The 15,953-nt window shown below is 39.7% G+C and overlaps 2 protein-coding genes across 4 annotated transcripts in view; one reads left to right on the top strand and one right to left on the bottom strand.

Moving 5' to 3' along the window:
• Nucleotides 1–52: 52 nt before the first annotated feature.
• LOC101476455 (uncharacterized) lies at nucleotides 53–12,887 on the bottom strand. 2 transcript variants are annotated; one of them, XR_013095511.1, is made up of 6 exons: nucleotides 12,597–12,887; nucleotides 8,700–8,927; nucleotides 3,993–4,418; nucleotides 2,706–2,860; nucleotides 1,544–1,690; nucleotides 53–1,466 (listed from the first exon to the last, which is right to left on the bottom strand). XR_013095511.1 is itself a non-coding variant. In XM_004557248.3 (5 exons), the coding sequence occupies exons 1-5, from the start codon at nucleotides 12,664–12,666 to the stop codon at nucleotides 1,649–1,651; spliced, it is 921 nt and encodes a 306-aa protein (XP_004557305.2). In that variant the 5' UTR covers nucleotides 12,667–12,887; the 3' UTR covers nucleotides 53–1,648. The 2 variants fall into 2 exon arrangements, 1 of the variants encoding a protein (XP_004557305.2); XM_004557248.3 differs by having other exon boundaries at nucleotides 53–1,690.
• A 1,844-nt stretch (nucleotides 12,888–14,731) lies between these two features.
• LOC101476741 (importin-13) overlaps nucleotides 14,732–15,953 on the top strand; it is a 29,196-nt gene continuing 27,974 nt past the window's right edge. For both annotated transcript variants that reach the window (XR_013095503.1, XM_004557249.5), the window contains exons 1-2: nucleotides 14,732–14,821; nucleotides 15,235–15,321. Coding sequence is in view for 1 of the 2 variants with exons in the window: in XM_004557249.5 (XP_004557306.1) it covers nucleotides 15,253–15,321 (69 nt within the window). In the remaining variant the exon portion in view is untranslated. The remainder of the gene's footprint in view (nucleotides 14,822–15,234; nucleotides 15,322–15,953) is intronic.

The following is a 15,953-nucleotide window of genomic DNA, read 5'->3' as shown; positions in this document are numbered from 1 at the left end:
TGAAAAGTTGGATCAACACAGCCAAAAATGCTAATTAGGGAAATGCAGGGGATGGTTTCAAAATATCTTTAATCATAAATCACCAACAATCCAATAATTCACATCTGGCAGCAAAGCCTCAGGAAAAGCATTCGGCATTCGTTTTTACAGAAACCGACAATACAGGACTTAAAAATGATGACTGACTTATACATTAGATCTTTTTAAATGGTTATAGCATAACCATTACTCTCACCAAATAAAGGAATGAGTTTGAGGATTGATGAGAATTAAAAGTGTAGAATTTATGCCAAAGACCACTGAATCTTTTATGGCCTGACACAAATTTTCTTTCATTTTCCTTTTCGGTGGCACAAATACTAAACTACAAACACAGGTGTAGCTCAAACTTATCAGCATGATTTAAACCAGAATTTAACTTGTATCAGTGGACAATGTTTTTTTTGTTTGTTTTTTTTTCTAAATAAAGAGGAGTTAAAATGTGTTTTGTGTCATTGTGGGCGATTCAGTTGTCCTGTTTGTCACATTTCCACCCATTATATTTTTTTCCCCCACGTGTTTTATATCCATATTCTTTTGCTTGATGCAGATCAGTAGTATCTACAATACACAGGAAAATGAAAAACATTGTGTGGAAAGGCCACTAACGCACATCAGTCTGTCATTGTATGAAAGAGTGCCTTACGGTGAACATGCCTGAGGCTTATCTTCAAACACAGACGACTCCTAGCAGCCACTTGGCCCTCAGAGCGTGTGTTCAAATGGTTACTGGGAATGCATACTTAATCTGGAAATTAGTTTTTGTGGAATATGAAAACAATATACATTAAAAGCTGTTTGTGTACTGTGTAAGGCACTCTCTCCTGGACTTAAAACACTGCACATATCAAAATCAGGCAAAAAAGCCAGCAAAACCATTAAGGTAACAAAAAAAAGAAGTTAAATAAAACCTCCCATGCCTCTTTAACACACTTGCACACACAAACGTTCACCCAGCTATGCTGCCTATGTACACAAAAACCTTATCTTTAATACACAGAAAATTCTTCTACTTATGTTTTTTAATCTCCACTCCTAAAAAAAGTAAAGTGCAACCTTGTTAACAATATAATCAGGTGGTTTGTGTTGTTTATTTCTTCTCTTTAGCTTGCTGGCCTTTATTTCTGCCAGACTTTAACTGGTAAAGCAACATTAAACCAGTGAGCCACAGTAGGAGAGGCTCAGTCGATGGCCATGTCAGATGATCTTCTGCTTTGAAACAACCTATTTTCAATTCTAGAGAAATCAAATATATTACACAACCCCAGCAACCTTAGATGGGCTGAATAATGTAAAGTTTACAGTAATGAACAAATGAATGAATGGATGGATGAAAAATTGGGAACACTTGTGATAACAGACAAATTTAGAAAAAAAATCCAAAAGGCAACATCATGGATATTTTCTTCATTGTCCATTGCAGTTTCAATCGGATCCTTTTGCCAATGATCTGGGTAACTTAAAGCAATCCAGAAATGTGCTTACACCTACCCAGGATTCTTTCTGTTTGGTGCAGATTAAGGAAGAGAGACCAACTTCACCAACCACAGTGGCCTGATTCTGGAATCTGCGAGGGTATTTGGACATCAAACATCCTATTGTGCCTTCATCAGTAGCTGTACATGGACAAAGGTGTGTCCTCCATATCATCCTATAAGAAAAAGAACGATGTAAATGCTTACACCTATGTTTACACAGTCATACTCACACTTTTGCCTTCAGGAATCCCTTGATTTTAAGGCAGCAAATTATAACATTTTAATAGCTTTATTATTGGCTCATATTATTAACACTCCTGTCTGAGGGACTATTGGACTTTGGAAGCCACTAAAGCATTCATGAATCCTTCAGGAAGATGCAAGATAAACTGCTAAAAGGGTGTTATGGGCAGCAGAAGGAGGAGACCTAAGCCCTCGGGTGGGCTGGGGCTGTATACATGCACATAGGCTTAAATCATGGCAGGCTAAAAGTATCAGGGGCAACAGAGACAGGAGGAACAAAGGTGAAGACTGTGCAAAGAAGCCCAAGAGGCCGAATATTGTAGAAGGGTGGAAGATGCACGCCATTGCAGCTCACACTGAGAGACACTGCCAAGTGTCTGGGATTGTGCACAGGAACATCTGTGCCCAGAATGTCCAATGAGGCACATCCCAAAGCGGTTGAGAGCAGGAGAGCAAATGTTCTGTAAGACTTCCAAGTTCTAGACAGACAAGCTGATACTGGCTAACCAGCCAGATATAGTGGTAGTTAACAAGGAACAAAAGATGCCAGTAATCGCAGCAGCAACATCGGAAAGAATGAGCATGAGAAGAATGGAAAATGGAAAAGCCCTGTGGAGGGTAAAGTCCAAAATGGTCCCAGTAGTAATAGCAGCATTAGGGGCTGTAACCACCAAACTCAAAGAGTGGCTACATGAGATTCAAGGCACAACGTGTGGTTTCAGAGACGTAAAGGCCTAGAAATAACCCTCAAACTCCCAGGCCTATATTAGAAGCCTGAGGAAACGCTGTGAGTTTTAACTATATTAGGAAGAGCAGCAGCAGAAGTACATCTCCAGTCAGGCCAAATGAAAACTGTAACTAAGAGTGCATAACACATCTGTGCTTAACAACATCTGACAGGCTGAATATTTTCCAGTGTTGCTTGGATATGATGGGTGAGCTCACCATAGGTAGGTCCTGCAGCCTGCGGAACTCCGGCCCGTTGCCTCTTCGGCGCAGTTTGAGGAAGAGGAGCAGAGTGATGATGATAGCAGCAATGATGAAGGCTGATACCAGACCAGCCAGGAGGGGGTCTAATCCAGGAGAGTTGTGGGCTGTCCCTAGACAAGAAACACCAGAGACACATCAGCTGGGGCCATTTTTCTATTACCACACTGTATGCTGAGTAAACATGCTGGCAATGCAGCGTTTAGGGAGGATTTGACTTTGAAGTTCTGGTTAGAACTATATATAGACACTCCATGAGCCTGCTGAGTGTTCATCATCAAGCTCAGGACAGAAGTGTCAAACAGGATGTTTAAACTTGCCAGAACGATACTTAAGGTGAACAAGTAAAATCAGCAAGTCATTTTATTATTAAGGTATCATTTTAAGACCTTTTCAAACTTAACTAGAGCAGTGTATACAGCACATGAAGTATGTTACCATTTTATCCCAGGTTATTGTTTAATTTCAAAGACTAGCCTGACGTTTTCTTGGTTGTTTCTTTCCGCTAAGTATTTCTGGGCAGGAGGATTTCAGATCTGCGTTTCTGGCATCTCTGTATATGAATGTTGCTATGGAAGACTGTTTTGTAAACTTAGCTGTTTTTTTTAATATCCTTTGGTCAAAAGTAACAACAACCACAGAGTCATGAATGCTTGCTGCTCCTCTGGCTTATGGAAAGAGGCAATGTGCCAAGCACCTAATAAAACCACACAGAGTGAGACAAGCAGAGAGAATTTTACACTTAAACTGCAGTCAAGCAGCCTTGACAACTGAGATGAGTTAATCAGTTATTCATTTCTTTGCACCTATAGTCTGGTAAAAGTACTTTCAACGTGTTCAAATGAATGGTTTCTAAACCCTGTGTGGACTGTATGGACACAGAGAGAGCAACTGTTCATATATAAATCATTTAGTAAATAGAGCGACGGAGACAGACAAAAAGGAGAAAAACAGAAATCTTGAGGCTAGAGTCCCATGACTGCCTCTGTCCCTTTCTCAAACAAACCCATGATTGTGGAGTGCTTGGTGGTGACAGTGCTTGTAGAAGATGTAAACGGGGGGGGGGGGGTTGCGTGGTGTGTGTTTGTGTCTCTGTGTGTACAGCCAAAGACTGGCTTGTGCTGGAAACAAAGAACAGCATCTCCTTTGTTGTTAAGCCAATTCACTTCTGGCTCTGTCAATATCCTGGAAGTGAACAGTCAAGAACAAATTCATATACCAGCACAGAAGGTATTATGCACTTACCGTCCCCGTCCACGTTGAGCTCTGATGGGTTGTTGGTGTGGGAGCTGGTCTGGATGCTAGGCTGGGTGGACTGTCTGTTGGACTGTGAAGTGTTTGACGTTGGCTGGGAAGTGGAGGCCTTTTGGACGGAGGCGGTGCTGGAATTTGTGTTGGACTTGGTGGTGGTGGCGTTAGTGATAGATTCAGGCTTTGTTGGTTCCGATGCTGGGGCAGAAGTAGCAGGGGGTGCTTTGGTCTCATGGTGTGATGCGTTTTGATTTAATGAGGGAGTCGGGGTGACCGGTGCACCTGCAGAAGTGTGCAGTACGTGTGTGGTGCCGATATTAATGGGAACAGCTGTGGTGGGGCTGCTCTGAGAAGGGGAAAGTGTCGTATTTGTGATGTTTTCATTTTTTGCTAATGTGGTCTTAATGGTGTGGTCGGTTACTATGGAAAGAGAGAGAGAGAGACAATGTTATTGTCAAAATGATGTAGTACTATCAGGTAAAAAAATCAAGTCATGCCTTTAGTTTCCTGTGTTTACATTTCTGCCAGCACACCCAATTTAATTTGACCTATTTTACTTTGTAAAATTTAAAAAAAGCAGTGAATCTAGCCTTTATTTATAATAATATTGATTATTTAAAATTACAGAAAATAATCTAAACAGTAACTATTACTATCAATTCACACAGGAAGTGGTTTTATTTATTTTTACGATAAACGGTGAAGAGTTCCAGGTGGTCTAAACATAGAAGATAAGATCAGTTTTTCCAAGCTCAGTATGGACTTAAAAGGCTTGCAGTGATAGCCAAAGAACTAAACCAGTCTCTAGAACCAGTGTACAAAACAACAGCTTGCCAATAAGAGCCTTACAGTATATAACAACATATGCCTATAATACCTTTTACACAAATAAAATTTATTCATATAAAATCCATATAAACCTGAGGATAAACTTCATCCAAGGGCTTAAGGGTGGAGACAGAGATATGCAGATAAATCCTCTTACTGTAATCCATAATGGTGAAGCATATGGTTTCAATCAGAAAATTAGATCTACTTCTGTTAAAGAAGCAGATCTAATATCTTAACAAGACTGAATGATATTTGAATGTAAGCAAAACACCGGAGATAAATGAATTTGTTTCACATTACTGTAAAGTTGTATTTTTTAAAAATGTTTTGTTTTTTTTTACTGTATTTTCTTTCGAAGAAAAAAAGATTAGAGGACCAGGATTAAGGTCATTTCTTCTGAAAACAGATGGTTCAATTGACTTTCAGCTACTCTGACACCTTTTCGATAGACTGCCATGAAATCCGTTCAGGTATTCACGGTTTTTTCAGAAGCTGTCTCCTGAAACCTTTAGTGACCGCTTGAGGCTGATGAAATGAAATGATCGTGGCTGGTGAAATCTCTTGAGAACTGTGGAATTAAATTTTGTACAGGATAAAATATAATTACTCTGATGATTGTTTAACTTTTATGTGGTGCCATCATCACATATCTGCTAATGTAATGCGGTTCTCATCAGCCTCGGCTGTACTTCTGTGCTGAAAGCATTTTTAATTTAACGTTTACCATAAATCACTCTAAACAAGACTTGCTTTCTATTATATGAAGCAAATGTTATCTATTATACATGCTAAATATCAGTGAATTAATTTACCTTATCACCTTTCAAAGTTATTTCCAATAGAATATTTTTTTCTTAAAATATAACTAAATATACACATGCAAAAGGAAAATGTATTTTCCTTTTCTGTATGCTGCTTTTTTAAAGCTAAAAGTGCTCGGTAAAAGTGATATTTAAAGACAGAAGACTTCATACTTCTGGGTCTATAATAACTAAAACTGGCACCCAAAAGCTTTATGGAGAAACCTTATGATTACTTAAAAAGTGTGGATTTTAAGCTATTTGTAAGATCATATTGTGGCATGTTATATGGAGAAAAGTGCTGAGCAGATGTCTTCTGTCCCACTGTCACAGGTGGACAAAATCAGGCACCTAGCCATGCAGTTTGCTTTTACAAACATTTGTTAAAGAATGAGTTGTTTTAAAGAGCTTTCTGATTTTGAGTGTGGCATTGTAATAGGATGCCACTGTTACAGCTACTCAGTTTGCGAAATGTCTTGCAAAAAGGAAGTGTTTGTACTAGGATTCCACTGTTACAGCTAGTCAGTCTACGAAATGTCTTGCAAAAAGGAAGTGTTTAAGAACTACAACAAGGTGAGAGACCATGTAAATTTACAAAGTGGGATCAAAAAGTGCCGAGGAGCACGGGCATAGAAGTCAGCAGCGCTCTGCTGACTCAGTAGTTCCAGACCTCCTCTGACATTAACATCAGCACAAAAACTGTGCACCAGGAGCTTCATGGCAAGCTACTGTAGGTGGAATAAGAAGGTGGCCTGCGCTATAGGAGCAGATAAGGCCAGTAAGTGCTTTTGAAACTAAAAGGACTTCAATTCAGTTTTAATGGTAGATTATGTAAAACAGCAATTATCTGATCTGCTTTTCTTCAAACTCTGGCAGCAACATCCTGGATAACATGCAGTTTTGTAATTGCTGCGTTCAGTAGGTCAGTATATACTTTAAACAGGAGTAAGAAACAAAAGCTGGAACAATATTTGGGTAAGGAAATTCCAAAAAGTTGATTCTGTTCATCTGGACGTAGCGTTTTCAGTGGGAGAAACATTTCTTCACTCATCCAAGTGACTTCTTCAGTCTCCAACACTAGCTTTAGGCAGTACCTGCCAAAGTGGGTTAAAATGTCTTGATGCGTGCTCAATTAAGAAGCCACTTGGACAAGTGACGAATTCTTTCTCCCGCTGAAGATGAACAGAATCAACTTTCTGGGAAAACCTTGAACAAGCTTTTCAGCTTCAGCTGTGTTTCACGAATGGTAAACAGCAATTTTGTCCAAGAATAATTATTAGCTATTAAATAGATATCAGAATCAAATGTGTCACTTAAGTTTTTTCCCTTCTGATTACGTCTGTGCGGCTAAGATAAGATAAGATAAGATAACCTTTATTAGTCCCACACGTGGGAAATTTGTTTTGTCACAGCAGGAAGTGGACAGTGCAAAAGTTATGAGGCAAAAATTAGAATACAATAAGAATAAATACAGTACACAACTGTACAGAATAGAATAAAATACTATATACAGTAGAATAAAATAAAATAAATATACAATAAGATAAAAATAGAATACAAATACAAATACTATATACAACTGAGTAAAAATACAACGATGACAGAAAGGATTATTGCACTTAGTATTACTGCATATGTATGGATGTGTGTGCTTGATCAGTTAAAGTCTTTGTTGTGGAGTCTGACAGCAGTGGGGAGGAAAGACCTGCGAAATCTCTCCGTCCCACACCGTGGGTGCCGCAGTCTCCCACTGAAGGAGCTGCTCAGTGCTGTCACAGTCTGCTGCATGGGGTGGGAGATGTTGTCCATCAGGGATGACAGCTTAGCCGCCGTTCTCCTGTCACTCACCACCTCCACTGGGTCCAGAGGCTACAGGACAGAGGCTCTCTAACACTTGGCGCCTTACTTTGTCTTCATTTAACTTTAAACAGCTCATGTTCATCTATTGATTAGCAGCTGACAGTCAGTTAAATTAAAATATTTTGCTCATTTGGCATTACGGACATATACAGCTGTGTGTATCAAGAAAGCAGCTACAGATATTCACACCATACTTATGAATCACAGTGGTAGCATATAATTACGTGCATGAGCATGCTAAGTATAACCTACAAGCACTAAAAATGAAAATTCACTTGCTTCCACTCTACTGAGGTAAGTGCAAATGACTTAAAAGTTAAATATGTCTGATGAAAACATATAACCACAGATATCTGCCAGCTTAAATCCTGCAGAGATACTGACTCATGTAAATGAAAATAATTGCTATTTTTTACAAAAAGTAATTGCGTATTAATAAAAGGTACTCAGCCTACAGATTTACTGATTAGAAGTCTTATGTGTGGACTGAGTGTGTGTGTGTGTGTGTGTGTGTGTGTGTGTGTGTGTGTGTGTGTGTGTGTGTGTGTGTGTGTGTGTGTGTGTGTGTGTGTGTGTGAGAAAGGCAAAGAAAGAGCTATCCATGTCTGTCTTGGGGGAGAGGATTTCACTTCTCTTTCTCACCCCCATGTGAAAAGTCGCACAGCATTTAATCACTTCTCACCTCAGTGGCATCTGAATCACCTCTTTCTCAGCTCTTCTCCAACTATATTTTGCCTTTATTCTCCAATTCCTATACAGTTAAGCTAGTCACAGCTTCTTTGCACTGCTCTTCTTCACTGTTTTGCATCATCTTTGCATTTAGTGGCGTTTCCTGTTCTGTACTCTGTTTCTTTAAAGTCTTAACTGAGCTCTCTGTCCCTTCCTGTGTTGTGTTTGTGGAATTACAGTCAACACTTAAACCCTGTCACTAGCCCTGTGGCCCACTTCTGGACGTGGAAAACGGTGATAAGGACTCTGTTAAATATAGCTCCTCAACTCTGAGCCACCTGCTGTTGTGCTTCCTATAAATTCTTCTGAAGTCTAACAAAACTTCCCGTAATGGCAAACGTCAAACAGACAGAAACAATAACCACAACAGCGCATCAGTTTGTTGCAAGTTTGCAATATTAGGCCACTTCCTAAACACTTTAGCCTACCATCATGTTTTGTAAGTGAGCGCAGGAGTAAGAGTTTGGAGGTGCATGCTTACCATTATCTTTCCCTGGTTCGGCTATGATGGTGATCCTTGTATTTTCTGTAGTTGTGCTACTGCTCACATTGACTGTGCCATTGGAACTTGTGTTTGTCGCTGGGCTGCTCCCTGAATGATTGGCAGCATCCGGGCTCAAACTAGACTCATGGTCCAGAACTGGAGTCCCTGTAGTTTGAACAGTACTAGGAGTAGTTTTTGAAGAAGGGGTAGGAGTATGCTCATCAGCTGAAGAAGTAAGGACAGAAGCAAATGTGTCATCTTATTAATATCCTTAAAGTCACAAATTATTTGTTCATTATTCCAAATACATATGTAGCAACAGGTAGTGTTCACACCCCAAAACCATTGTAACAACTCAGGGTCAACACAGGCTAATGTTTAAACAACCGAACAATGGATACTGAAATTAAAACATGCACACATACAGCTGTGCAAACATTTTAAGCAACAACAGTAAGGTATTAACAAGTGATAATGGCATGAATACATTTTTGAATAAATGACATTATTATTCATTCATTTATTGAATAAGTGTGCACGTCTTCTCACTTCTTTTCAATATGTAAACTAAATCAAAAAAATGGAGCAATGTTGGAGTGTATTTCGCTTAATTTTTTACAGTATTAATTCTCTTTTTTCGTAAATAACTTTCTTTATATTGTTTACACGATCGAAATATAAACTGAAAACAAACAAAGTTTCCGCATGACCCCAGTTGTTGGCTTTTGACAGGGAGGTTTTTCAGCTTTCACAACGTCTGCTTACTTGAGATCAGAGATTTGCGGGGGTTGCAACATCCGCTCCAAAACTATTTGTTCATCTCGTTGCAGCAGGTTGCACTTTAAAAATCTTATTATATGTCTGGGATAAAACCCATCAGATGCCCTCTGGTGTTACTGCTGGAATCCAAAAGTCTAAAGAGCCCCAAACGTTTGCATAGTGCTTTATATGTAAATGTATCTGTCCTGAGTAAAGCCTCAAAATCATCACAACAATTATCGAACAGCTTCCCTGGATCAAACAAGGTTTTAGTGTCTGGCTAAAGAATTTGGAAAGAGAATCATCCAGGTAAGGAAATCCCAAAAAGTTGATTCTGTTCATCTGGATGTAGCATTTTCAGTCTCAGTGAGAATGAAAAAGTCATTTGGATGAGTGACGAAACGTTTCTCCCACCGAAAACGCTACATCCAGACGAACAGAGTCGACTTTTTAGGATATCAAGTTGTATTTGTTTTGCAAGTCCAGAGTTTCTTTTGCATCAGGAGCCATAAATTCCCAACCATTTTTCGCATGTGACCTTTTAAAGTAAATCAAAGTAAACCTACTTGTGACCTGTAGAGATGTGATTAGCTTAGCCAGTGTGTGATGTTCCCTTTTGGGAGACATCTTTAGAAGGCTGATATGACAAACCATCCATAATAAAAGTATATCTATTTTTAAAAAGTGTTTTACCAACTCAAGTTTAACCTTGCATCCTTTTATGAACTCTAACCTATAGGTCGTGAATTGCTAACTAAAGTGCACAGTAACAATGCCACACGAAAAAAAAAAAAATAGACACAGTTTGACTGCCACTTTCAACTACAAGCCATATAAGTTGTGTGAACTAATGAAGACCTTCAGTCTTTTGCACTCTCTTTTCCCCCTCTGTGCTGACACATTTATCTCTACTGTACAAGGCTCCATTTCAGTTTCTCCCCTCCTTTGATGAAGACCAGAGCACTAATGTAATGTAAAGTCATTACCGTTCCATAACACACTGCCCTGATACCTTTCATTACTGCCATAATCAGTCACACAGCTCATCAGTAAACACAGTGAAAGCAAGGCAGTGAGACACAGACAGACCCAGAGAAAGAGAGAGTTGTGTGAACTAAATGATACCAAAACAGACACACTCATAAATAGACAGAGGTGCTTGGCTGTATAATACTGGCCTTGTTCCCTCACTTTAGCTCCATTAGCGAGCTTCCTAGGTCTCGTCTAGTAGGCTATGTCTGTTTTTGTACATGGATTTGTGTGCAGGGTAAAAATCATGAAGAGAGTCACTGTTTCCACCATTGCACACGCCCCTTTTTAGATATTACAAGGGCTTACTCACAATCTTTCAGGCCAATGCAGCATGTACCTGGGGAGATAGCTTTTGCCCATTTGTTGACCCTGCCAGCGAGAGAAACAGCCAAAAGTTTCTCTGTGAACAGATGTCTGCTGCTGCAGCACTGCTAGAAAAATATACTGCGATACAGTCTGTCTGAGACACATCATAAGCTCTGTTTTCTCAGCAAGTGGTTCTGGTGACATTTGAGCCAATACTGCTGAAGTGAGCTTTTTATTAAGTGAAACTGAAAGAGCTAAAAACAAACAGCTATGCACATGCTGCACTCAAACTGCCTACCATGTTTTTGGCTCTCGTTCTCATTCAATAGACCACATGTGAGAGCCTAAACTAACTATAGGTGTTCTGTTATTTTTTATGATAGCGAACTTTACTGGAGCATGCATGTTACACACCGCAGGCAAAAACTTCTGTCCTAAACTAATTTGCACCATAAAAAACCCTCCCAGTAAAACTTAATAATTATCCAGCTCAGGGAATTTATTAGAATTAAAAATTAAGCTCAATGAAATGAAACATAGGGATTTCTTGTAAATGGAAGCTATTAAAAACAGCCTTTTTGAAACCAGGCACCGAGAGAGCTTCAACTTATATCACAGTCCTGCTTCATAAGATGCTCTATCTGTAGTTCTTTGCCTGAGTAAATATGACACCATAGAAATGAAACTTAAACCCAGCTCTGTTATACCGTGTGCATATTATTGCATAGGTATGCTGGCTGAAGCATGATGTCAGTTACTGAAAATATTCTTACTTCTGATCTAATTTTAAATAGTCTGTCTATGTTACTCTTATGGATTTAAAACTTGTGTTTTCCACAGGAGAAAAGATCTGATTGATTGGTTACAAAAGAAGGCTATATGAGTGCAGCATTGCTCATATTCTTTGCTTCTTTGCTATGAAAACTCACAGGGCTTTTTTTTTTTATGGTGAATGCTAATAACCTGCCATCATCCCCTTCATTGTGTTTAATGCATACAGTAAAAACTGAACCTGTTACCACTGAACCGCTTAAAATCTCTTCATAAAGTCTGCATAGTGTACTGCAGAGGCGAGCCAATTAGCAGGAACCCAGTAAAATGACAGTGTGCTGCTGCACATAATTAGAGGTGTCATTTATCACAATGTACTTTTCCTGCTAATTTACAGCCAATAAATGTTCTCCAGTGGAGCCGTGCTGTTTCCTATTCATTTGAATTTCAGCTCGAGGAGCTGAAGGGACAGTTTAGCCCAATAAAATCTTTTCAAATGTCAACAGTCTCATTGTCCTTTTATGTGAGAGGTGGTGATGGAAGAAAGAAAAGAGAAGGCCGGAGGAAGAGAGAAAAGGTAGGAGGGGGCAAAAAAACAGAAGGTGGGTTAAGAGTGAAAGACAGGATGTGTGAGAGGTGAGTTAATGTAATGCAAGCAGAAAGAGGAAGAAGGGGAGAGGGAGCAAGGGAGGAAGTGATGTGCGAGATAAAATGTGGCTTGCTTGAACAAAAAGTAGAGGCGAAGATGTGGAGTAGAATTTTTAAAATAAATCTGCTCAGTGTAAAAGCGAGTTCTTTGTTGCGTAAAATGAAAACAAAACAACAACACTGACTTCATCATTTAAACCCAGATGAGTTTTGTCATTTTAAAGCCGGACAGACATGACTAATAATGCCACTAATCCCCACTCTAACAACATCACAAGTGTCAGCAGGTGAGTTTGGCGTGAAAGACTATGTTTACTTTTTAGGCGCTGTAAGCATAAAGTTCGGGCATGTAGCATACAGAAATAAACTGCCCCCTACCGTGTACAGCGGATCCCAAGTAAATCGCTAGAAGCGCGCAAAGGGCAATCCAGAGTTTGGTCTCCATCATCTGTGTCCTGTGGCGACGCAGTAATAAAATCACTACACAAGCGTGGTTTCCTCTCCTCTTCTTCGCCCAGGACTCGCTTTTGTCCACAGTCGGACTGCAGACTTTCACAAAACAGTTTAAAAACCCGAGGCCGCTTTAGTGTCCTAACCGCGGCGGAGAAACAGTAGCTCTAACAGTGTGTGCGTGGCTGGAGGGACAAAGTTGAGGGAGGAGTGTGTGGTGTGTTCTCTCTCTCTCTCTCTCTCTCTCTCTCTCTCTCCAGAACCAGTGCCACGTGTTCTTGGTTCAAAATAGTCAGCGAGTCTGTGACGCACAGGCGCACAAGGCAACGACGACGCAAACACGAGCCACACAAATCACAAATGTATTAAAGATCTGTTACATTGCTATTTATAGTTAATATTTAAGCTCCATATTACTCACTTCAACGAACTTTAACGTTGTTTTTCTTCTGTCCTGTTTTTTCCTCTCCATTCATACCTAATTTAAAAATAACGTTAACAAATAAATTACTTCCTCAAATGCCTGTGATGCATTAGTAATATTGCACTGGTTATATAATATGTATTACTCCAGTTTTTTCCTCTCTTTTTTAAATAATAGGTTTTCGTAATGTTTGACTTATTGACGCCTTTAAATCTGCAACAAATCAATGTTTAAACTGGGACTATGTTAAATCATTGTCTCACTAAGGATTCAGCTATGCAACATTTTAAAAAAGCTTCACTCGTTCTTTTGGGTTTATAACTTTATGCTAAAGCGGAATAAAAAATAAGAACGTTCTCGCTTCTCGTGATTTTTAAGGCATGATGGAAGTTTTTCTCTCGTCCACATGGGGGCGCTGTTGCTTTAAAGTTGATTCTTATAACAGGCCAAACTGTAAACTGCAACACACTGCTCTAGTTAGACTGATAAACTGAAAGCCATTTGTCTCACACATTTCATGTAGATATAGAATTATACTAAGATATTAAACTGTTTTGGGGGTGGAATGAAGAATAGTAAACATATACACAGAGGGTTGTTCGGGCTGGGTTAGGGCTCTCAACTCTACTGCTGATTCACTGGTTTAAATAAGATTAGACTTGTGAGTCATTGATGTCCTACAACTCCTGATTCAATTTTAACTGCAATTTTCTTCAGTTGAATTGGATGGCTTTGTTTTTATTACTGTTTGCACACTATATATATATGTTTTAAATAGTTGTCTGTTGTCAGTGATGTGTGGTTATCATTTTGTCCAGGAGAAATTTATACGATATGCACTTTAAAAAGGATATATTGGTCTATTATATATTTTATTTGCATATAAAATAATAAACCTAATATGATACCTGGGATAGGCTCCAACCAGCTGCAGCCCTGGAATGGATAAAGGAAGAAAATGAATAGATGGGTGAATGAATGGATTTGCAAGCCAAGTTCAGTAAAAGAAATAAAGCCATTGTTTAAAAAGCACAACTTGCTTGAAAACCTAAAGATTAAGATGTATTTGAAAACACAGGGTGGCATGGTGATGCTGAAGATTGTCTATTGAAATACAGTCCTGGGCCTTTCTGTATGGAGTTTGTATGTTCTATCTGATACCCCAACTTCCCTGCAAAGAAGTGCATGCATTTAGGTTAATTGGTGATTCTGAATTGCCTGGTGTGAGTGTAAATGTTTGGCTCTGCAACAGTATCGGTATATTTAAATTAAGGTAACTGTGGGCTGTTATTATTATTATTATTGTTAGTAGTAGTAGTAGTAGTATTGGTAGTATGTGTACATAGATGTGTATTCCATCACTCGCAATCTATTTAGGGAGGAAACTGTCGCATTTAATGTTAATGGCTTCAAAAGGGCAACTCTGGACGATTTACATTATTTAACATTGTGATGACGCAAACAGTTTAGTAAGACTGATAATATATAACTAACTAATAGATTATAATAGCAAAATTCACTCTTTGCAGTAACGTATACATATCCTGTGCATTTAGTATTATGGGAATTTTACAAAATCGCTGTTTCATTTGCCTTGTTCATTGGTTACGCTGCGATTACGATATTTCCAACAACACGTGAACGTAGCAAAGGCTACTGGTGACGGAGCAGAGGCAGAAGAGCGGCGGGGAGCTGCCAGCATCGTCTCAGACCGTCGCAGGACAGAAAGGTGTGAAAATACTGGTCCACCAGATAGACTGGCGATAACACACTGAGATGAGATTGTTATGATAAAACTGTCACTCTGAAAATACCAGCGTCGCCGTCTCGCTTGGTTGAATTTGACACTAGGGTTGCGTCAAGTTACATTGCTACGTTAGCTAGTTTCGTGCTAGCACAGTGACGCTAGCAATCGCTGTAGTATTCTTACATAGTGGAGGTTAGCGACAGCTAGAAGAGCTAATGTTAGCTTGCCGGTTAGCCCCTCATGTCATCCTTATGACTACAATTAATCATATCGTAAACCTAACCTAAACATGCTCATTGCTGTTGCGGAATTATTATGGAAATTACACACTTTGCGGGGGAAAGTTTAACGAAAGCTGCTGCTGAATGTGTTGCTCCTCTTTGATCATTTGACAGCTCCGTATCAGCGGAGATATGGAGACACCGGGGAGAATAGCAGCCACACCGGACGCCCTGGACTTTACGGTGGAAAACGTGGAGACGGTAAGTTTTTGCATCAGTCAGCTCAAGAGGAAAAGCAGGGGCTGTGTTAAAGATAATACGGGCGAATTAAGGGGGAAAGCAGGACGCTTAAGTGCGCCTTGTAGCCCGCTGTAATTACTTTGGTTAAGACTTTTTCTTACAATGCTGGTTTATTTAGGGGACGTGATGTTGCTGTGTTTACGAGCTGACCTCACCTAATTTAGCCTCGACTAAATGCTATGTTTAGAAAGAATACTGAAGTGGTAACAGGTTGTTCCATGCACATTCTCCTAAGTGCGCTTCAAGGTTTTGTTTATCTTTGTCAGATTGGTTATATTCAGCTAGTGTGTGTGTGTATATGTGTGTGTGTACGTGCGTGTGCATGGCAGTGTTTGCAGCCAGGTCGCTGTGATAAATCTCCCTCCTTGGTGGCCGCTAACAGGGACACAAGGGGATGGGTGGGGAGGCGGTGGAGAGTGTGTGTGAGAGAGAGAAAGGTTCTCCTGGGGTGGATGAGAGCTGATGTGATAAAACTGATAGAGGGATGAGGTGAAGGAGGGAGGGGTCCATGTCGATAACAGTGCCAGTAAAGAAAGAGGAGGGGGTGAGAGGAGGTTGGGGATGCGACAGAAATGATTAGAGGCAGGTTTAAA

This window comes from Maylandia zebra, linkage group LG23 (genome assembly GCF_041146795.1).
Source record: "Maylandia zebra isolate NMK-2024a linkage group LG23, Mzebra_GT3a, whole genome shotgun sequence".
Classification (NCBI taxonomy): Eukaryota; Metazoa; Chordata; class Actinopteri; order Cichliformes; family Cichlidae; genus Maylandia; species Maylandia zebra.
Note: the sequence above shows the minus strand (reverse complement) of the source record. Positions and strands in the feature narration are given on the sequence as shown.

Excerpts from the sequence above, each read along its gene's own strand:
- LOC101476455 (XM_004557248.3), bottom strand. The coding sequence starts at position 12,666 with ATGATGGAGACCAAACTCTGGATTGCCCTTTGCGCGCTTCTAGCGATT. Across the intron at positions 8,928-12,596 it reads CTTGGGATCCGCTGTACACG|CTGATGAGCATACTCCTACC; the intron begins GTAGGGGGCAGT and ends TTACTTCTTCAG. Across the intron at positions 2,861-3,992 it reads GCTCAACGTGGACGGGGACG|GGACAGCCCACAACTCTCCT; the intron begins GTAAGTGCATAA and ends TTTCTTGTCTAG.